The sequence below is a fragment of the Andrena cerasifolii genome, chromosome 4, assembly GCF_050908995.1.
Source record: "Andrena cerasifolii isolate SP2316 chromosome 4, iyAndCera1_principal, whole genome shotgun sequence".
In the NCBI taxonomy this organism is placed as follows: Eukaryota; Metazoa; Arthropoda; class Insecta; order Hymenoptera; family Andrenidae; genus Andrena; species Andrena cerasifolii.
In genome coordinates, this window is record NC_135121.1 from 10,840,579 (window position 1) to 10,862,191 (window position 21,613).

Below are 21,613 nucleotides of genomic sequence, written 5' to 3' on the forward strand. Positions count from 1 at the left end.
TCAGGCAATTTTTCGGTTGCGCCCATTTCCGGTTCTTCGGCGCGAGAACACCCCTTAAAGATTAATGTGTGATTTCCTACTTTCCTGTATATCTTGAAAACTGTAGCAGGTATAGAAACATTATTACGATGAAAACTTAACGGCTTTTTATGTCCTATAAAACTGTGTAATCTAATTGTTTAAAATTTGTAGTTTAAACAGAAAAATGTTTCCTACTAGCGATTTTAAAGAATTCGATTATATAGATTTATACCTACAGCATAAAAAACCATTGAATTTTCTTTACAATTTTTTATATCTAATATAGTTTACAAGATGTACTGGAAAATGGGAAAGCACTTATTAACCGACAAGGGGTATATTCGCCCTGAAGAACCGAAAATGGGCACAAACGAAAAATTACCTGGTACTTCTATTGAGGTCCTCTAATAATTACAAACCTACACAGTTTGAAACAAAATAGGAATTCCTCGGTTGCAGAGATAGCATTATTTTGGCGTGCAATATTTTGTTCGACTGGAACTTTGATATGCACGCTGTCCGTAGTGTTTCACGTTCGGCTTTTACGTTATTAATGGAATTAAAAGAGCTCAAGGTCACACCTTGAAAGCTTATAAAGTCGCTCTTGTTTGAAACAACAAAGAAATTTCTTTACAAAAGTGTAATAAACAACGGTGCTTCTATTCTACAAGGGCTCGAGTAATTCGTATACCCTTGTTTAAGCATGTAAAGAATTTCATAGAGACTTTGGTCCAGATTTTAAAGAACTAGATTTTATTGTAAATTTCTGTGTAGGCGGTAAGCCAATTCTCGAGACAAATAGGATCCATTATAAGTTCACTAGACTGTTTAAACAGTGCATTAGAAACTTTGTGTAATATTTCTGATGGAATTAACTCTCAGTTAAATTCGATTCAGACAGTAAAATTTGCATTGTAAACTTCCAAGTATATCACGTAGGAGTTTGTGACTTAAGGATTCCAGCGTTTGCAGTTGATAAGCAAATAAACTCTACCGTTAACAGAGAAGCCTCGGGAATGTAAAGGAAAAGGTATAAAATACATCGAAAAAAAATCAGCATTCACCAGGTAACACTTTGAGGTGGCGTAGCACCTGTACGGCTCGTCCTACACGTTTACAATCTCTACAATTTCAACAGTCGCGAATCGTTTACCATCTCTACAATTCCCTTAGACGCTGCACAGACGAGGTATAGGATAGACAATGATGTTAACATTATTTGCCATAGCAATAGCCGCTGAAATGGATATTTTAGCAGAAAATCCATTTCTGCCGAAGAATTCGTTGGATTTCGCAATTGTAATGAACCGTCGACCTTGGGTTGATCGGGGGACATCATTTCTCAAAGTCTAGGAGGGGAGCTCACGGAGCTCCATGTACTCAGTCGTCGTCGGTCCTCCGGGGCTGGAGGACCTCCGGGGACCCTGGAGTTGCTGAGGACCTGTTCAGGGTTTCAACTCGGGTCCATCCCCCTACCCCCCGAAGCTGCCGAGCCACCTGCAGAGGCGGATTCAAGAGCTTTTCTTGGAGGGAGCGAAATATGTAAAAGTACATAAGTACTCTTTTACGAGATTTAAAATTTGCTTGTAACTTATATTTTAATATCTCTATCTGACACTATAGCCAAAATTATTAAATTCACAATAATTGTATGAAATTCGAGATAAAAGTTCTAGTATCGCGTTTTTTCTTTAATTTCACAATCATTCGAGATGCTTAATGTTTTGGATACAAGTTACGCTTCTCAAGTTTAACTCTTTCGTATGAGTTTTATGAATCTTCTCTTATTAATAGTTATTACATTCGAGTCATTAGATTCTCCAAATAAAACACGAATAGACAGTCTCTACGGGCCTCGAAACGCTGCAACCTCCTCGTAGTAAGACCTGGTAACTGGTAAGAAGAGAGCCGATGCGATTGCTGCGATTGTCAAATATCCTAAGTAGTTAGATACAAGAATTTCTTTAAAATGTAACTCGAAATGTTTGAATAAATCCTTCCTTCCCTTCCTAGGGTATTTCTTCGATGGTGTTACATGACTCTTTCCCTGTCATGCATATTATCGATGTTTCCATTCTCTCGTCTCCTTTATGTATCTCTACGATGGGTTTTCATGATTTATTCAATTTCATGCATTTCTTCGACGGTTTTGCATGATTTATTTCATTTCGTCGATTTCTTCGATGGTTTTGAACACTGTACGTCCTTGGCGAGGTATTCCACGTTACATCGTGAAAACATGTCTTCCACAAATAATGTTGTTATTTATATTAATTTTTATGTTAAATAAATTTGTTTTCCGTTAAATAAACCTGAATAGGTCAGCAAGGTTAAAAGGCGTATGTGTTCTTGTTTTGTTGTGATCCTTCTTTCTCGGTCGTTGCACGGAATACGTTTATAAAACTATCTTTAAGGGGGTAGACACGGGTAATGTAGCGCGCTGTATACCGACACAATCTGGCCCGAAACATGGGTTCGGGATTTTTCGTTTTTCGTCCTTATATGAGCAGATTTGGGGCTGGGCGAGGTCTCATTCGAAAGAGAAAGGTTCAATGCGGAGCGCTCTGCTCATGGTTCAACGAGATTGTGTTGATATGTAATAATATCAGTGTCCAAAGTAAAGCAAAAGTCGACAAAATATACCCGCAGAATCCAAGCATTTTTAGGTCACTAAAAGAGTTTTGTGACTCAAACGGTGAGCAGAGCACTCCGCATTGAATCTTCTTCTTTCGAATGAGACCTCTCCCAGACCAAAATCTGCTCATATAAGAACGAAAAACGAAAAATCGTGACTACATTCCCAAATCAGAGTTCCGCCATATTGGCGATAATACATAGCAAGTCACGTGACAAATTTAGTTAACTGCAAAATTATGCAAATTAATTCATTTCCTGCGGTAGTTCGATTCGCTGAAAGAAAGGTTATGTTCTCGAACACGCAAAAGGTTGGTACATTTATTTATTTACGATCTGAGGGCGTGGGCATCTTTTGGGGGCTTTATAGATTATTATGCAATTAATTTGCAAAATAAAATTGTTTATTTATTGCTCGAAGAAGTTTTTTGAAAATTTAACAGTAGGGTAAAACAGAACACCCAATCCGAGAAAATGGCGCTGCGCGCCATCTATCGGAACGTGACCAAAAGTGGCGCCCCCAATTGAAAAAAAATCTAATTTCTTCCCATGTAATAAAAAGCAACTTTGCCAGGCTGTATCTCTGTTCCAAGTGCAGATAGAACAAAATCGTAGAGGAAAATTTTGCACTGTTTAATAAACTCTATCATCCTGCGCAGTTACTTTTTTCGTAGGTGCGGCGGTACACTTGAAAACTGCATTTGAACTCATTTTTTAAATGGAACCATACAATTTTGTTTACATGAATTTATTCCTTGCGTTATTCTGCGTATAAAAAGTATAAGGTAAGATAGTCGAAAACTCAATAGCTTACGAGATATTTAATTTTATATAGGAAAAAATATTAGTACGAAGTTTCATCGTTTGGGGGCGCCACTTTTGGCATATTTCGTAATAAAATTAAACATCTCGTAAGCTATTGAGTTTTCGACTATCTTACCTTATACTTTTTATACGCAGAATAACGCAAGGATTAAATTCGTGTAAACAAAATTGTATGGTTCCATTTAAAAAATGAGTTCAAATGCAGTTTTCAAGTGTACCGCCGCACCTACGAAAAAAGTAACTGCGCAGGATGATAGAGTTTATTAAACAGTGCAAAATTTTCCTCTACGATTTTGTTCTATCTGCACTTGGAACAGAGATACAGCCTGGCAAAGTTGCTTTTTATTACATGGGAAGAAATTAGATTTTTTTTCAATTGGGGGCGCCACTTTTGGTCACGTTCCGATAGATGGCGCGCAGCGCCATTTTCTCGGATTGGGTGTTCTGTTTTACCCTACTGTTAAATTTTCAAAAAACTTCTTCGAGCAATAAATTCACACATTCACAGTTTAGTACGCACCTCATTGGTAGGAGGCGCTACAAACTCTGCTTCAACTGTAAGAGGGAAGCTTGGCCCCCCTGGTTCATGGTTTTGAAATGGCGTGTCGTGTGCTGCGTGTTTGCGGAATAGCAGCGAGTTATGCAAAAACCAGCAACATTAAGAGCAGCGGTACTGCGAGCAAAAACGTTCATCTATTTCACTGCCTCTGATTCCTCATCGTTTAAGTGATTTAATCCCATCTCCACCAACCCGTTAACCACAAACCCTGTGCTTGTTACACCTTGTTATATTTCATTTCAGTTTATTCACTCTGAAACCACTGTTAGCCACGTTTTCTTATTGATCCAGGTGAAGTGTACCAACTTTAATACAAATTCTTTCCAGCTGCCGCTGTTACCTTATTGAAACCCCACATTCCACTGGCACAAAGTCTGAGGAACACCAACTTCTACTGCAAAAGTGAATACATTTCATTGCATCTCCCTTCGAAGAATACTTGCGTAACCTTTAAACTAAAGCTTTCGTTGTGATCAGGACCGGCTAACCAGTTATGGAAGTCCGTCACCAGCGTCAGCAACCCTGGAAGAAGACGAGGCAGAGCGAAGGGTATTCCGAGGGTGAAAGACTTGAACAGAGGTCAGAAGTTGGGCGAAGGAAGGATACCGATAATGTACCCAGGACTGAATGCACCCATCATGCGAGGAGATTATTTAGTTAAACAGCACAAGCTTCCCGAGAATCCAGAGAGGGAAAAGGAACTCCAGCAGCTACAAAGCCAGAGCTCCATCCTGAAGCGGATGAAGCAGTTGGCTCTTGAACGTGGTTGGAGCGGAGGCCGAATGGGTGGACGAAAACTTGGACCACCTGATCCCATTGATGAAGGTTCGAGTTACTATTGGTAGCTTCGTATGTACACGTCGGTACGAACAGCCGCAGCTTCTCTTATCCCAACGTTTCTCTACAAATTCAGAGCCTTTCAATGGTTTCGAGACTTGGATATTAGAACACAAGCATAGATCTGTAATGACAAGTCACTTTGGTCGTACGAAGCGATACGGCGTGATCGTCGTGACTGGAAATGGAAACGGTCTAGCTGGGTTCGCGACAGCGACAGGCGGCGAGAGTAAATCGTGCCTGAAAACAGCTAAAAACAAAGCTGGGCAGAGATTAATGTATTTCGAAAGATACGATGGTCACACTGGTAAATGATTTTACATTATACAGTGGCGGACGAAAGAAAGTTTACCACTTTTAAAATCACATAACTTTCTTGGAATTGGTCCAAACGACATGAGTTTTTTTCGAGAAGCTAGAAGGATTAGTTTGCTAACAAGGGAACATACCGTACCCGGAAATTCAAAAACTTCTGAAACTTTGTGAATATGTAGAGAATTTCCTCTTGATTACAATGGAATTTTTGTTTGTTGTCCAAATTCACTCTAAGGGGGTGTAATTGACCCCTGAAAAATCCGGGTATTTTCCGATTTTGTGTTATAAGTCGTGAACTGCAAAATAATTGTTTTACCAAATGATAGATCTAATTAAAAGAAGTAACTTTTGTCGAATTTTTAGGGGTTAATTTCACCCCTTTCGAGTGAATTTGGGCAGTAAACAAAAATTGCGTTCTAATCAGGAGGAAATTCTCTATATATTCACAAAGTTTCAGAATTTTTTGAATTTTCGGGTTTGGGATCTTCCCTTGAAAGTGACGTGTTTCGTCTTTTGAAAAAAAATGCAATTATTTTTTAAAATTTTTTTTTTGAGCCTGTAATGAAAATTCAAAAACCCGTTTATAAATTGAAGTAAGTTGTACGCATGCCTAAAATTTCATTAAAATCGGTTAACGTTGCTCTGAGCTGTAAATGCTTAAAAATCGCAGAATAAGATCGAGAATCGTGGAAATTCCCGAAATCAGCGATTTTCGACCTTATTCTGCGGTCTTTAAAGGTTTGTAGCTCAGAGCAGCGTTAACCGATTTGAATGAAATTTTAGCCATGTATACAGCTTATTTCAATCTACAAACGGGTTTTTTGAATTTTAATTACAGGCTCAAAAAAAAAAGTTTAAAAGACAATCTTCACTATTTTTGTTGCTATTCGGACCCATTGCATTTTTTTTCAAAACGACGAAACACGTCACTTAGCAAACTAATTCTTCTAGCTTCTCGAAAAAATGTCATGTCGTTTGGACCAATTCTGAAAAAGTTATGCGATTTTAAAAGTTGTAAACTTTCTTTCGTCCGCCACTGTATATCACGCGACATTAGACGTAACAGTTTTGAAGACTGAACAATCCCTATGTTTCAGTACTACATGACTTCTTCACGCAATTCGGAAGCTCAAAGATATTTGTGAAGCAAAAGCAGAAAGGCTTCGGACTCGTGTGTCATCGTGCTATTAAAACGATATGCATGGCAATTGGTATAACGGATCTATATGCTAAAGTCGAAGGATCTACGAATGTTCCGCACATTATAAAGGCTTTTTTCATTGGTTTACTGCAACAGGTATGTTTGTAGAAGCTACTTTACGTTGTACGTGGTCTTCGGTAACGATAGAAAGGAGCGTCGTTTAACTTTTAAAAAGAAGTGTAATTATTCCTGTCTAATTATTGCTATTTTCAAGTTCTCAACTGATTATAAGAATTAATAATTATGTTTTCAGAAAACGTATCAACAAATGGCGAATGAAAAGCAATTACATCTGGTTGAATTAAAACAGGAGCACGATTATTTTCCCATAGTAGTCGGCTCGCCAGATGTGGTTAGGAAACGCGAGGAGATCAATCCGAGCGAGATTATGGACTATAAGCAGTACTTAATGGGCGGTAGAATCGTTCTAGAGAAAAAGAAGCCTCTACCTTTTTACACGAAACTACCATCGTATGCGATTCATCTACGCAAGGTGGAACGTAAAAGGGACCACCATGAAATGAGAATTAGATTGAGGAGTGAGTATGGCGATCTCTGCAGCTTCCTTACTGAAAAGTATCCGGAAGCAAGAGCGTCAAAATGGAGGAAACGCGACACGCCAAAAGAAGAAGCAGAAGAAGAGTAGTTTATTGTAATATTATTATAGCGGTAATAAACTGTTTCCTTGACACTGGCAAATGAATATTTCATTAAACTTTGATAAATGTTAAGGCAAAGGAATTCGGAAGAAGCGGTTTAAAGAGCGAGAAGTGACGCAGATGTTTCGAGACAGTGACTGTTTAACGAAGAGACGTAGAATTTTCGAACGCCTCTTGAAAGGCCTGCGCCTCTTATTTGCAACTTTAAGGCAGTCACGATTTTTCGTTTTTCGTTCTTATATGAGCAGATTTTGGCCTGGGAGAGGTCTCATTCGAAAGAAGAAGATTCAATGCGGAGCGCTCTGCTCACCGTTTGAGTCACAAAACTCTTTTAGTGACCTAAAAATGCTTGGATTCTGCGGGTATATTTTGTCGACTTTTGCTTTACTTTGGACACTGATATTATTACATATCAACACAATCTCGTTGAACCATGAGCAGAGCGCTCCGCATTGAACCTTCCTCTTTCGAATGAGACCTCGCCCAGCCCCAAATCTGCTCATATAAGGACGAAAAACGAAAAATCCCGAACCCATATTTCGGGCCAGATTGTGTCGGTATACAGCGCGCTGCATTACCCGTGTCTACCCCCTTAAATGGTACTTAATCGTCTTTCGATTGCAAGATGTCTGTATTACCCCTGAGGGGTACATACATCGCAGCCAGGCTGATTAAAGCATGAGGCGATGTGCATGGCGTCGAGACGAACGCTGCGGAACCATCGTAAGGCTTCGTTTCGTGATAAAAATGAACGAAGCTCCGTTGATTCCCCTTAAAAACTTTCTTCGAACGGCGCTGGATTGACCGAACAATCGAAGCCTTGAATCTTACATGACTGGACCTAACACGTAAATCAACCTACAGAATTTAAATCAAATATATCTTATCGTGGATAGTTTCTCCTTATCGCTCCTTTGATCGATCTTCAAGGAACCAAAATCAAGTATAATATGGCTGATCCAACGATACAAACGTTCTGCTGTCACCACTCAAACAGAACCGACATGGCGATTGTGATAATGCAGGAATTCAATACAGACGTATACAACATAGTCTGCATGCTCTCGTCTCTGATCGGTATCGTAGGCGCAGTCTATCAGGTAAACAAAATTCCCATACATATCGTAGTAAGAGACTGAAAAGGGTTCTTCCGTAGATACTACCGAGGGAAGCGTCCAATCTCTCTCATCGCTGGCAAAGCTTCTCCGCGTGTAGAGGGAGAGAGATTATTATATGGCTCGCGATCGCCGACCTCTTGGCTTCGCTAGGTAATTCCTAAATATTCCTTTCGAACGCACCCTCTTGGACGATTTTAAAGCGATTCTCTTTAGGTGTGTTCATTAGATCGGCTCTATGGATGAATTTCAAGTCTATAATGCCAATGGAGGATGATACTTCCAGTGTTATCTTCTGCGCGCTTTCATCGGTACACCAATTGCATTAGAAAATCAGGTTACAAGCGATTTACTTCCCCTTTGTTGCGTTAAGACGGAGAACATATATTTCCAGGCCTGGACACAGTATTTTTACATGGCGACTTGGATCTGGACTCTTTGCTACGCGATCGATATGAAACTACTATTGGGTGATCGTTCTGGGCATCCTACTTGCTATCATGCCTTCGCGTGGATATGCCCAGCGATGCTGACCACGTTCGGCTTAGCGTTCCTATACATACCAGATGCGAAGTTAGTACCCGCACTGCACTGCGTTTGCATCGCTTTTGGATTGTCTAAATGCTACATTGCTATTTCAGTTGTCACAACTTGACATCCCTGTCCACTGCCATATTACGTATTCTGCCAAACTACTGTGCCACCTATGTGCTGCTAGCGGTGGTCATGATCATGAATCCTGTATTATATTTCGCCTCGACGCGGGATCTTGAGGCCGCTGTTTCCTGCAGCCTGGCGCAGATAACAGGGAGGGAAAGGAAGCTGGTGCACACGATAAAGCTGAAATTTGCATTGACCAATGTCGTATATTATTTATGTTGGCTGCCGAACTTGATCAATGGAATCTTGTTATGGACGTTGTGGTTCCAATTGCCGATTAAAGCTATTATTACCCTGTGGTACATAATGGTACGTACACACGCGTTACATTAGCATAACAGACTCGATTAACACAAGTGTTTCGCCTGCAGGCCGTTACGAATCCCCTTCAGGCATTCTTCAATGCACTGGTTTACAAAAGATGGGGTAAAAGGGAGAAGTTCCGGCTGGAGTGCTGTCAGAAGTTTGGGAGCTTTAACATAAGCCAAATCGCAAAAGGGGATACAGGGATGCGGCTGACCGAATCGTCGCCCTTGCTGGACCCGAAATACGGTTGCCCGCCGCATACGAGCATAAACGGATCTTCCTCGTTCTGAAAGCTGTGATACACGAAGTTCACTTAAGTCATAATCACGCGACACTGCGAATTTACTAAGGTGTGGAGCTTACACTGCCTTATACAATTTTTAAAGGGAGCTATATTTTTAATATTTGCGATTTATCGAAACACCACTGGTGTGCTCAATCGTTCGCTGCAATATGAATAGACTCGACGGGGTGAACGGCGCTAGAAATTAATATTTATACACGGAGGCGTTGTACATATAGAATAACGAACTTTTTAACGTTTTATGAGCAGATATGTTTATAGGATAGTGGACTAATGGTTACGAAACGTTTGCCTAATAGAGTAGGTTTTTCAAGAGATTACTAACTTTGTGAAGAGCTTTACGGAAGAAGTATTTTTCATTCCACTTAGAGGTGCTTTCCTCCGCTAAGCACGTTTGTTGATTGTTATAGATACGAGAGATTTTATTTTCTACATACGTAAGAACATATATTTATACATATATATATATATACACATTCTGTATTTTTTTTGTACACCTAATGTTCAACACGTTGCAACTTCATATCTTCTATTAACAAATTACAAGTGTGAAACGCTCAAGGCCGTTTGAGCTGCACGGTATACGAATACAGCCGGTATCTTGATTAAAAGACATGACAATTCTGCGGTTGTTCTTTATTACAATCGACAAGGAGCATCTCTAAAAAAATATATACCTCTGAAAGTAGTGCACGTAGAACTTCCGAACAGACGTCGCTACACACTTTGATTAACAGACTTTATTCATACAACATACCTCCTCTGAATAAAAAACATTCTTATGTACACTGTTATTAACAAATGATCGAAGGAGTGCCAAGACTATGTTTTCGAGCAACGAGTTCTATATTAGCACCAAAAGTTCTACTTAAATAGAAGGACTATAATAATTCAGAACTCTTAATTGTTACGCGTTAAACCCGAGCGCAAAGCGTAACTGACGCGATGCGGTTGTTACGTTTACAAGGGGACGCCCCTGCGAGAACGTGCACCATAGGCAAAAGACTCTATCCGTAGAAAATCGCCGGAATACTGCAGAGCTCGCTGCCGCGGGCGTGTAAAGGGAAGCATAAAACTAATTATTATCATAATCTCGCCTTTACGCAATAAGGAACCAGCGTGCACCATTAAACTTCATCGACTAACGCCTTAACATTAGTCTTGGACTGTATATTACGTTCATTTCTATCTGTTACAATCTAAATCGTTTACTGCAGCACGTTACGTGTCCATTCGTTTCATTTTTATATGCGATTTTTTAAAAATAGATCCGATTTTAATAAAATAACTCTTGTGTAAAGTTAAGTTACTTTACCTACCGCTACTAACTATGTAAGATTGATCATATATAAAGATTCTTTGACTATACAGTAACAAAATGGATGTACCTTATTCGCCGTTACATTGCTTAATAATCGTAAAGTAGATTACGATAAATACTGCCAAGTAGACAATCTAATACAAGAATACTCCATGGAATCAGTAGACCTTATTGTTACGGACGATTCGTGCGAAATGAACGTGAACGTGGCGACCGAGTCGCAAAAATTAACGATTTCGTTGAAAGCTCGCTCGTTTCTAATGTGTCTAAAGTGCACCTCGACAAGTACCGAGACACGTATACCCCAGTACGATCACATTCCTTTACGATATGTCGTAGACCTGTTACACGCTATAAGCAACGTGTTATTAGTTTCGTTTCTTTTGGTATAAAATAAAGAGCATCTGCTTATCATCGAGAAGCTTAGAACAAGAAGCGTAAATACTTATCGAGCTACGAAAGTACTTGGCAGTCGAACGATGAAAATAAAACGTAAGGCAACGTACTGAACGCGAAGTGAACGTGCTTTGTACGCTCCAACATTGTCGCTTTAAAAAAACAGTAGATCCATAGCTTATGATAAAAACGAATACTTTTATATAATCTCAAGAAAGTTAAAAAACTATGATGTTATTATTTCCGTCCTTGCACGACACGCTATTATGCCGTGAATAAAAAGAATTATGCCACTTCGGTAACTTATTGTACGACTTTTGGAAAATCACGAAATGTTTAACTCGTTCGTGAACAAAGTGCTTCTGTTAGTATCATTTGATAGTTTATCCTGCAGCACTGTAAAAGGCCGAATAATGGCAGATTCATGATGTTTCAACTAAAGTTTATCTTTAAAACGTCGTTCTGTTTAAATGTAGAAAATTTATACATCCTTGCTTATTAATTCTACGTTGATCACAATTTGTAATCTTACGATAGACTCGACTTTAAATGCGGGTATCGCTTCGCACGTTATAAAAAGACAGAAAAGATATTAGTAATAGAAGTACGAAAGAATTTACAAATATAACCGCGCGTTATGAAATTTCGTTCTTAAATCGTAATGGAAAATACTTGATTTCGCTCCTATTCAATTTGGCACATTGGCAAAATATACAATTACAGACATTTAAGAAATGATATTTAACAAAGTAATCACCTTTAAGCGTTTAGAGTGCGAAGTATATTACACAAAGAAAAAGATCGATGTCGTCATTCGTAGTATCTGCCATCAGGATGAGAAATTCGTTGCTCCTAAAGTCAAAGAGGTGATCTCTCGGACAATCATCTCGGCGATCTTCCACGCTAGCTCTTCTTTAGCCTAAATACATCGTGTCGTTATAATCTGGCATCAAGTAGCTAAGAATATTGAATAAACTCATGCATTGATACTGATGCGAGTATTAAAGTCACATATGTCATAAAGCTCACCTTATCTTGCTCCATATTTACAAGCCTTTTCACAACACGTGTTAATCGCGATTCTGCAATTATTTTATACACGAATTTTAATTTAATTTAAACGGCCCAGAAGGCTGCGTAAAACTCACCACTTTTTCTCTCTGGTTCTATTTCGGTAATGAACCTGCCCAAATCATCGATATAACCGACGCTCAAGCTGAAAAGTGACTAAGATAGATAACGAAATAGGTGTCACCGTACGAGCCACTGCTTCTGCAATTACCTATATTTGTTACGTCTCCATAAAGAGTCCGGATCGTAAAGCTGCCTCGTATCAATGTTCATACCACCGTTGACTTTCGCTTTATTCCTCACCGCTCTGTTTCCTTCATTCCCTGCCTGCAGGGTACTGTGCATAGTAAAACTAACCGAACTCACTTCACTACTGCAATCGGAACCTACAATTAAAAGCAACTTGTCACGTCACATCGCTGGTTATCACAGCCATCGATAATAACGCAGGACGCGTGAAAAGATTCTGCGAACCAGCTCTTTTTATCCTAGGGTGCAAACTCGAACACGGACTGCTTTGTATAGTATTGATCAATTCTGATAAGTATTTGTAATATAACTGCGACGATAAGAAGGTGGGTAGATAATGCTGGAAAAAAAAACACGTTATCTAAACCTGGAGTTCGAAAGTTTTATCAGTACTTAATTCGACTCTGATATCAGCTGCAAGGGTGTACGAATGCCTTCTGTAACGTTGCAATGGCCGTTTTACCTTATTCAAGAATTTATATACAATTTTACAGGGCTTATCGAAACAGTCGGGTCGTGGTCCCTCCCCATCTTCGTGGCAAATATTCTGCTCGACTTGGAAACGGATTTTGTCGCTAAAGCCAAGAGGCATCGTTGCTTGCAGGCTAAAATACCTGCAACAGCGCGTACGACGACAATGTTAACAATCTTCTTTGCTATTAATGTCTCCCGGAATTCAATTGCGAAAGATGAGGATTACTTGTCGTAAATAATCAGAGCATCGGTCTGCGCTTCCTCCGGGTCCGCAGCATCCTTCTTCTCCAACAAGTTTTGTTTATAATTAATAGCAGACATCCAAAAGTCTAACAACTTTCGTTTACTTTCAAGTTCCATGAACTAGGAAAACAGTCAGCAACCTTAATTATGAAACTTTACGGCACATTAAGCGAGCAAGCAGGAATATTACCTCCATAAAGTAAAAGAATGCAGTTTCATTGTACAATATGTCTGTTAACTGTACATTGCCACTAGTGAGAACATCGATTTGATGTTTGCAGTGGAATTCGCTTCTTAAGAAATCGTTGATGTGTCTGGAAAGGGCGATAGTGAAATTTTCATGCTCGAAAGATACTCCAATGTTTCCCAAGTACCCCTCGTACTCACTCATTTTCTAATATCTTGTATACAATATTTTGAACACCCGATAGGCACTGCAACATAGGCTCGATGCTTTCGCACATAAGGGCTTCCTCCATTTCCACCTTCAGTTCCTCCGGAATCTGAATCACGCCCAAAGTGTCTTTGGCGATGTATTTCTTGTAGATCCTTAACGCATCTTGCCTAGTGGTAGTCATGTCCCGTCTCTTGCAATTGTGATTTGATTGTCGCGTTCTGCTTATCGTCTGACTAGTCTTTGGCATGTCATTGCAATTTGATTCTGTACTATTACTATTTACATATTCGCCGAACGACACGCTCCCAGCTTCGCGACTCCCCGTGTCGTCCTTTGTCATCTCGCGGCGCAAGTTCTCATTACCGTCCACCGAACTGAAAAGGCTATTGGAATTTCCTATACAATTCGGAGGTCCAGCGTTCTCCTTACTCTCCGCTGTGTCGACTGAACTGCTCAGGCATTCCACTTCTAGCCAGAACTTAATGAGCGCCAAGCAATTCTGCGTCTCCATGAATTGTATAAAGTAACCGAGAGCACTTTTGTCGGCGAGGATCTGTGGAAGCGTCTTGGAGAGTTGGGAGCTGAAGGAGCATGTTTCTTTCGTGTCTCCGTTGATCGGCTCGTCCACCTCTTCCTCCTCAAGGCTGCACAGTGCACCTGCTGGCGGTTGGACCGACCAATCGCCATTGAACACATCCCCGAACGATCTCCCAGGACTTGTCGACTTTGCGGGAGAAGCTTGCAAAGATCCGGGCCTGTCTCTTTGCCCTGCAATTGCCAATGATTACTCTGTAGATCCTGTTGAAATATAGTTTATTGCAACAAGAAGTAAGCAACAGTCACTGTTCCCTTGCTTCGTTCAGTATTATATTCTACCGTTCGGTTTCTGTGACTTCTATGTAATAAAATGCTTCGCCATTTCAATTATATCCTTACGAAGCATAAGTGTTAATAAAATTATCTCTTGGTTTCAAACTCGATTTATTCAGTTAAAGTATTAGTATCTTATTATAATCTAACAGACCCAATTGCGCGATACAAACTCGGGGCATTCCCGTAATCTCATTCATGATACTAGTGAACGCAACCGACAGGGGATTCGACAACTGAGGTGACAGAGGGATAAACATTTTGCGGTTAGGTTATGTACGACGCAATCAACAAGAATCCCTCTGCTACGCAAAATATCAATGGGCCGCGGTATAGGAGGAAAGAAACGGGATATTTACCAGACTTCTTAAAAAATGGAAACATTGTTCACGTCAGAACGAAACATGATAAGCGAGGCGACGTGCCAATGATCGGGCGTGGAAATGATGTTTCGATGAGCCTGACGCCAGGTCCCTTCCTGTGCCAGGCGAAAATTAATGCGTGGGTTCCTTTCGGGCACGGGGCCGAGCGTTGAATTAGGAGTACGACACGATGAACTTGCTCGATTCGCGCGCGCACACACGGGCACATGACATTTCACCGAGAGCCGTCATTAATGTCATCGCCACTCCGTTTAGGATCGCCCTATCGACGATCGCGCGAGCATTTCCGCGATAGCTTGGCTCAGCTCGGCTGATAGACAGTGGCACGATAAAAAGATAGAACGATCGTCGAATGAAAACAATCGAGGTGGACGCATGTTCGAAGACGCCGCACTTGCGTAATCGATCGTTCCTATTGCTGAAATCATGGATGTGTCAACGATTCGCTGAAAGATCACGTTCGTTAGACACGATTATTCTGAGCGGTTTCGCAACCACGCAGGCGGAGAGAAAACGATGCATCCAGATGCATCGGTGCATCCCGCGGTCGCGCGTCGTTCGCCATTCGAAAGTTCGAATTTTGAACCGTACGCCGTCCATGGTACAGCACTTGGAACATCGAGTATCAATAACACCGTCGATTTTACAGAATTCTTCGATATAAGAAAGTAGTAAAACGGCATATACTCCATTTATTTTCAGCGACTAAGGTAAATAGTCGATCTTGAGTACACATTGTAGAAAGAATAATTCATAGGTGTGTACTTTGTATTCCTCCAATAATTCGCAACACTGAATTGTCTCCTCCTCGAATCATTAAATTACCTACGCCTTCGTTTCAAACAGGGTCCACGTTCGACACCTTCAGCTGCTACCTAACATATACAGACAGCAAAAATCCTCTCCGGTCACGTACGTATACGGTAGGGGAGACCGGGGTAGGTTTTAACACGGGGTAAATTGTAACATAAGTAAAATCTTTTCAACGACAAATCCGGTAACCCATAGCATGCGAGAGCTGCTTGACGACATTAGCACCGTCGGTTTTAGTTATAGCTAGTGTTCCTTCTCGAAAATTTCTCGAGAAATTTTATAATTTCTTATTATAAATACTATAATTTCCCGAGAAACTTAAGTCTAGGAAAGATATTATAAATCTCATTTATTTTCGTAAATGAATGTATTACTAGTTAATCGCGAACATATAAACACATCTAAAATTTATAATACATCTTATTAATAACATTAGATCCTATATGAATTCCAATAGAAAATAACAGTACAGAAGATTCGATATTATTAACTGCTGAAGGTGCTCTTAAATTCTTATTTGAAAATTTAGAAAAATTGTATACTGAATTAAGTACCTAATGAGTTTCTTGTGGCTATTAAAGAAGAAATATAGAAAAGAGGAGATAACCAATCATTTCCTGATTGAGGTAAACACTTTCGAGAATGAACTGTGAAAACTTTTTTTGTTACAATCCGCCCCGGCCTCCCCTGCATACATCCAAATGCCCGAGAGCAAGCCCATTAGGCCCATTGAATCTCGCCGGGAGTCGTCATCGATCGAGATAACAGCCATCGTGCGGTCCTCTGTGCTCCGTGCTTCCACTAATTCCGCCAAGGACGAGGCCCCGCGTCGGCGGTAAGAGGCAGATTCGTGGCGCGGAACAGCACGCCCACCGGCGTTCCATCGAGTCGTCCTCGCGAGCCAGCATTTAAAATATTTAAATGAAGATCGGCCGACGTGACCGGCCGAACCTGCGCGCCTGTACGTCGGCGAAGAGAGGCCAATGTCCGGGGCACCGGACTCCCTGTGCCTCCCGTGACCGTTGGACGACAAAGAAATACCGGTTTCCCGGGCGTACTGACCACTATATCAAGGAAGGAGCCATCGGGGGTACGCCTCTCGCCGGGGCCCGTTCAGTCTGCCTCCCGTCCACGATTCCTCGCCGCGCATTTTTCCAACATCTCGCTGATCGGCGGAAGCGGACACGAGCGTGATGCTGTCGCGTTGGTTCCTCCTGGTGCTGGCCTGCCGGGTCGCCGGGGCGATGCCGGCCACCTACGATCAACGGCAGACGGGCGACGTGAACGTCCAGGTCCACGTGAAGGACGTGCAGGTGCTGGCGTTGCTGGACACAGAGTTGCTGGACGATTACACGGTAACGCGGCGACAGGTGGTCCCCGACTGACGCCACGGAGGAGTGTAAACTAGCGCGATAAGGGGGCGATAACGCGATAACGGCAACCTACTATCGTAGATTTTTATGTGTGGTATATTTAACTGCCGCGAGGTTGCCTCGGGTTGCACCACCGAGGCTGGCGATGCTTCTTGACGGAGATAAAGATATGTATATACCGGGGGACGATGGAAGATCGTCACGCGAGAGGATTCGAATATTCAAGCTCGAGGGGATTTTGTACAGTGGGTTACAACACTGGGTGGTTTGCTGTTATCCGAGGGGAGTTTAGGAGTATGTCCTAGCGGCGGGGAAGTTGGAAATTCTTTTTGTACCGCTTGCAGGAGTACGATTACATTTACGATTACGCCGATTTCACCTTCAAGCCGATGAAACCCATCTCTAGTACAACGACCACCGAAGCTTCTTCAGAGCCCTCTTCTGCGGCCACCGAGGTCACGGGAACGATTGGCTCTTCCTCGGAAAGCTCGACTCCACTTACTGCAGGTAGCGAACCTTCGGCTGCTAGTCCTGCTAAAGAAGACGCGGTGCTTCCTTCGCAAGTAGATAGCGAAGGAACCAACGAGACTTTGTCGACGCCTTTGACCGAGAAGCCGGGGGACTCGGCCGGCGAGAGTAGCACGCCGAGGGCGAGGATCAACGACAAGACTAGGAAGGTGTTCGAGGACATCGACGGAGACCTAAAAGAGAGGAACATTAGAGGATGGTCCGCAGAAAGCACGACCAAGAGGTTACCTAGGAAACGCTGCAGAACTGGGTACTCGCCGGATGGGAAGGGTCGTTGTCGTCGATCCAGTCAACGGCGGTTGTCATTGATACCGTGAGTATCGGCAGAGCAAGTCTCAACTAGTAGATTCGACCAAGTCGAGAGCCGAATGGAAAATGCTAATAGCTGCGTAATCCCTTGATCCCCCGCTTCCTTTTTTTCTGCAGATTGGCGATGAGGTTCGGGCCGAAACTCATGGACGACCTGACGCTCAGCACGAGGGATCTGAAGGAAGTTCATCGGCTGCACTCGAACTGAACTGCGGCGGGAATCCTTAATCCGAGCCTCCTCATCGTTTGCAATTTTATAAGACGGCCTCTCGTTGCCTTCGCGCTTGAGTTACGTATGCGCGCACCGTCTCGTCGCTTTATCCTGCACTGCTATTCGCCCGTGATTCACGCTTAAGCGCGGAGCGTCATTACTGTACATAACTTGCGGATCGCGGTTTTTGACAAGCTTGTAAAAGAGGTGCGAATAAACTTATGTGTTCCTAATCGTTGTAGCGGCTCTCTGATATCCCTTAAGGTACCTCTACGCAACGACACATTTGTGCCTAGATCAAGTGTCTTTTGCGCGTAGCTAGAGTTAGTTGCAGTGTCTTCAGTCTAGCTCTAGCAACTCCCGCGATTATAAGTCGAATTCAGTGTCGCGGACTGCTCTAGGTAGTTTCCAAGCTTCCGGAAACTTTTGCTGAGTGTCGTATACACTTGATCTAGACACAAAAGTGTCGTCGTGTAGACGCGCCTTTAGAATTAATTAGCGTTCAGCATTGAAACTGTAAATAGTTTCTCCACTTTGGAGAGTCATCAATCTCTCTCTTCTCTTATTTGGTGGCAATAATAAGCCACTGGATGATCCTCGATCCATTCCTCCTAGGCAAGCGAAGCCTCCCCAGTCTCCTACCACCCCAATTCCACTCAAACCAACTAAAATCCTATTAACTCCCTTAACAAATACTTCGCCCTGACAACTAAAATCTGCAATCCTCAAGCTCCTCGTTATAGTCCCCAAAAATATCCTTCCTGGTAGCAAAAGAATTGCGTCGGCAGCCCTGTTAAACCGTGCCTGAAACGAACCGGTTCCTCCGCGGATCCCCGCGGGTAGAGGTGCCGAGGGGATCCTGGGAAGCTTCGGGCGAGGAGGCTCTCCTCTCCAGCTCGGTGCTCGAGAAACCGGGTAAAAATATCGAGCAATTACGTCAGTAGTCGCGGGCTGGTGGATGCCTCGCGTTTCTTAATCATCTAAGTCGATGGTCGGCCATCGTACGCGCGTTGTTACCCTCTCCAGCGGAGATGCTCCCTCGATCTATATACGAGAGGGCCGGCGATCCAAGGAAGCCGATCTCCCGCAGTCGAGGATCAGACTTCGTTCGGCCCAGGCGATCCTGGCTTCGCCAACATGCTGCTCCACATCGTGCGTCTTCTCCTGCTACCAGGTAGAGCGATCCATTCTCCGAACGGGCAAGGGACGGTCCCTTGACCACCTCCTCGACATATCGAACTTGAGCTAACTTTAGAGATTCTATTCCGGTAGCTAGCAGTTGCGCGAAATTCTTCGTGTTCTCTTACTTCGCTCCCGTCTTGCTGCGGGCGAACGTTTAGCTTGCACCGTGCACCGCTGTTCTCCTGAAAGGGAACGTGCCAAGCAGCGTTAATCGTTTGAAGCGTGGCTGCTCGGAGCGATCTTCTATCTGCTGCGAGCAGCATTCGTCTTTTGTTACATCAACATCCGATACTGTATTAATTATTGGAAATTAGTCATTAAATAAATGAGCCTTTTATATTTTATATTTTAGTTTTATTCAACGACTAGGAAAGAATGTCTTTCTTTCACGGTATACCGAACAGAAGTGAGCTCTTCTCTAACAACGGACTGTTTTATCACCGTTGCCGGGTGTTGAAAGAAAAACACGCTCTACCAGACGTATCATTATCTTTTACTAGGTTTCCCTGAATGTCGAATCACTTTTGCCTTCTAATAATTATAGTAATCCGACATTAATAACCGCAGGCTACTGTCTCTTCAATTTAGCCATCCTACTTGGCTCGACCGTCCCGCAGTCGAGCGCAGCCCCGACGAGCTACGACCAAAGCCAGACGGGAAAATTCAACGTGGACGCCAAGCTCGACAATTTCTTCGTCGTCTTCTTCGACACCATCAACAGCGATCTGTTGAACAAGCTTGCGTCGCAGGCCCTGCAGCTGCGGAGTATAAGTTCTCGGCACAGCGCCGCGCCGGGAGAAACATCGGAGAAGCCACTGGAGGCGACCATCTACGAGACAGGGGATGAGCATGGAGGCAGGGATCCTTACCGCGTTGAAATCGTTCGTATAGAGAAGGAAGGCGAGGCTGCGCCGAAGAGCAAGGACTCCGAGGGCTTGGAGACTGCTGAAATTAACAGCGGGGGGAAGGACGAGCTGGGAACCCCTCCGAAGGGCTTGGAAGAGGGGTCAGGCCCGGAGGTTACCATCGACGGCAAGAAACCGATGAAAAGAGCGAGGAGTCTCTGGAGGAACGAAGATAGTCACCGAGTGGTCTATGGTCCAGGAAGGGGCAGCAAACAGCTCAGCGCTGAGGATTCGATGAGGAGTCTTGATCAGTCCGATGACCTCGCGGTGAAGGAAGAGGCTTCCAGGGCGACGAAACCGGGGATGTCTCTGAAGAAGCAGCTGTCGAAGAAGGAAGAGGATCTTTCAATGAACGAGGAACGAAACGAATTGGGCACCAAGTCTGAGGAGCTGGTGCTGCTGGGATATGGTATAGAGAATTGTGGGCCAGGGAGGTACAGGGACCAGACGGGGATCTGTCAGAATGATAAGGAGTTCAATTGATATTATTTAGCAGGATCGAGGAGCTTCACTTTGCTATGCAATTCTTGTACTATCGCTATGTTTTCGTTTCCCGGTTGATAAGTAAAACGTTTGTACTTAAGTTTGATTAATGGTGTAATTAAGATAGTTTCTTTTATCGCTAGTGAAGGATATATGTATAACAATTGTGATATGTATACACCGTAGTAGCAAGCTAAACAATGGTGCTCTTAGATATGTAACTGCGAAGACGCTAGCGCCACGCGCCTCTTCGAACTTCCCGCGCGTCAAACTCGACTCGGTAGAAACGCGAGACGTCACCCGCGAAATAATCGTGTGTTCTTAACTTCGAACTGAACTCATGTAGAATAGATTTCACGAGTCCCATATATTTTCTACTATTTATATCATGTATTATTCGTTCACCTGAAAATAAATTACATGCACGAAGATGTAACAGACGCGCCATTATTTGTGCTCCCATCCACCATAGACAAATATTTTCTTAGTCGCGGGAACTCGATTCCCAATAATAGCGTGAGAGACTCCCGAGTAACGGGAGTGTCTCTGTTTATTCAAATAAGATATACGAAGAGGCAGGTGTCAAGCATTTGTTGAACGCGCTCGCATTTGAATTGGAATTTCAACGAGCCTCCCACGGGGACGCCGTTCGAACTTGAACCAGGAAGACAATCCGCGAGGGTCAAGTATGGCGGAAATGTGAGAGCAAGGGCAAGGTTACGGTAATAGGAGGCGCTTGAGAGGCAGAGGAACGGGGAAATGAACTCGATGGGGCCACACGAGGCCGTTGCCCCTCACGAATCGGTCCTCTGCACGTGCCTGTGTGCCTCGCATTGCCCACGCACGTGTAGGCGCACACTTTAAGGTTAAACCGGTTTTAATGGACCACGTTTGTCATTCTCGAGTCGAACGTCATCTGGAATTCAATTATACACGTCGGTTAATTAGGCGGTTAAATAGGGCCCCGGC

At 42.8% G+C, this 21,613-nt stretch overlaps 4 protein-coding genes across 5 annotated transcripts; 3 read left to right on the forward strand and 1 right to left on the reverse strand.

Moving 5' to 3' along the window:
- The first annotated feature begins 3,998 nt into the window (after positions 1-3,998).
- Positions 3,999-7,081, forward strand: Mrps5 (mitochondrial ribosomal protein S5). The gene is made up of 6 exons (XM_076810064.1): positions 3,999-4,150; positions 4,367-4,441; positions 4,517-4,864; positions 4,953-5,183; positions 6,289-6,488; positions 6,646-7,081. Exons 1-6 carry the CDS (start codon positions 4,078-4,080, stop codon positions 7,036-7,038), a joined length of 1,320 nt encoding a protein of 439 aa, XP_076666179.1. The 5' UTR covers positions 3,999-4,077; the 3' UTR covers positions 7,039-7,081.
- Positions 7,082-7,710: 629 nt separating this feature from the next.
- On the forward strand, positions 7,711-11,130 carry LOC143367847 (G-protein coupled receptor 143). The gene is made up of 7 exons (XM_076810071.1): positions 7,711-7,899; positions 7,982-8,151; positions 8,208-8,319; positions 8,383-8,477; positions 8,561-8,739; positions 8,808-9,135; positions 9,198-11,130. Exons 2-7 carry the CDS (start codon positions 8,002-8,004, stop codon positions 9,420-9,422), a joined length of 1,089 nt encoding a protein of 362 aa, XP_076666186.1. The 5' UTR covers positions 7,711-7,899; positions 7,982-8,001; the 3' UTR covers positions 9,423-11,130.
- On the reverse strand, positions 10,162-16,858 carry Pkaap (A-kinase anchoring protein pkaap). 2 transcript variants are annotated; one of them, XM_076810048.1, is made up of 10 exons: positions 16,716-16,858; positions 13,578-14,355; positions 13,381-13,504; positions 13,174-13,310; positions 12,937-13,087; positions 12,699-12,813; positions 12,436-12,610; positions 12,302-12,369; positions 12,183-12,235; positions 10,162-12,072 (listed from the first exon to the last, which is right to left on the reverse strand). In XM_076810048.1, the coding sequence occupies exons 2-10, from the start codon at positions 14,096-14,098 to the stop codon at positions 11,983-11,985; spliced, it is 1,434 nt and encodes a 477-aa protein (XP_076666163.1). In that variant the 5' UTR covers positions 14,099-14,355; positions 16,716-16,858; the 3' UTR covers positions 10,162-11,982. The 2 variants fall into 2 exon arrangements, with proteins under 2 accessions (XP_076666163.1, XP_076666161.1); XM_076810046.1 differs by lacking the exon at positions 16,716-16,858 and adding an exon at positions 14,817-15,673.
- LOC143367996 (uncharacterized) lies at positions 16,847-21,072 on the forward strand. Its single transcript, XM_076810289.1, has 6 exons — positions 16,847-17,008; positions 17,371-17,867; positions 17,981-18,047; positions 18,371-18,446; positions 19,060-19,248; positions 19,845-21,072. Exons 1-6 carry the CDS (start codon positions 16,847-16,849, stop codon positions 20,642-20,644), a joined length of 1,791 nt encoding a protein of 596 aa, XP_076666404.1. The 3' UTR covers positions 20,645-21,072.
- The last annotated feature ends 541 nt before the right edge of the window (positions 21,073-21,613 follow it).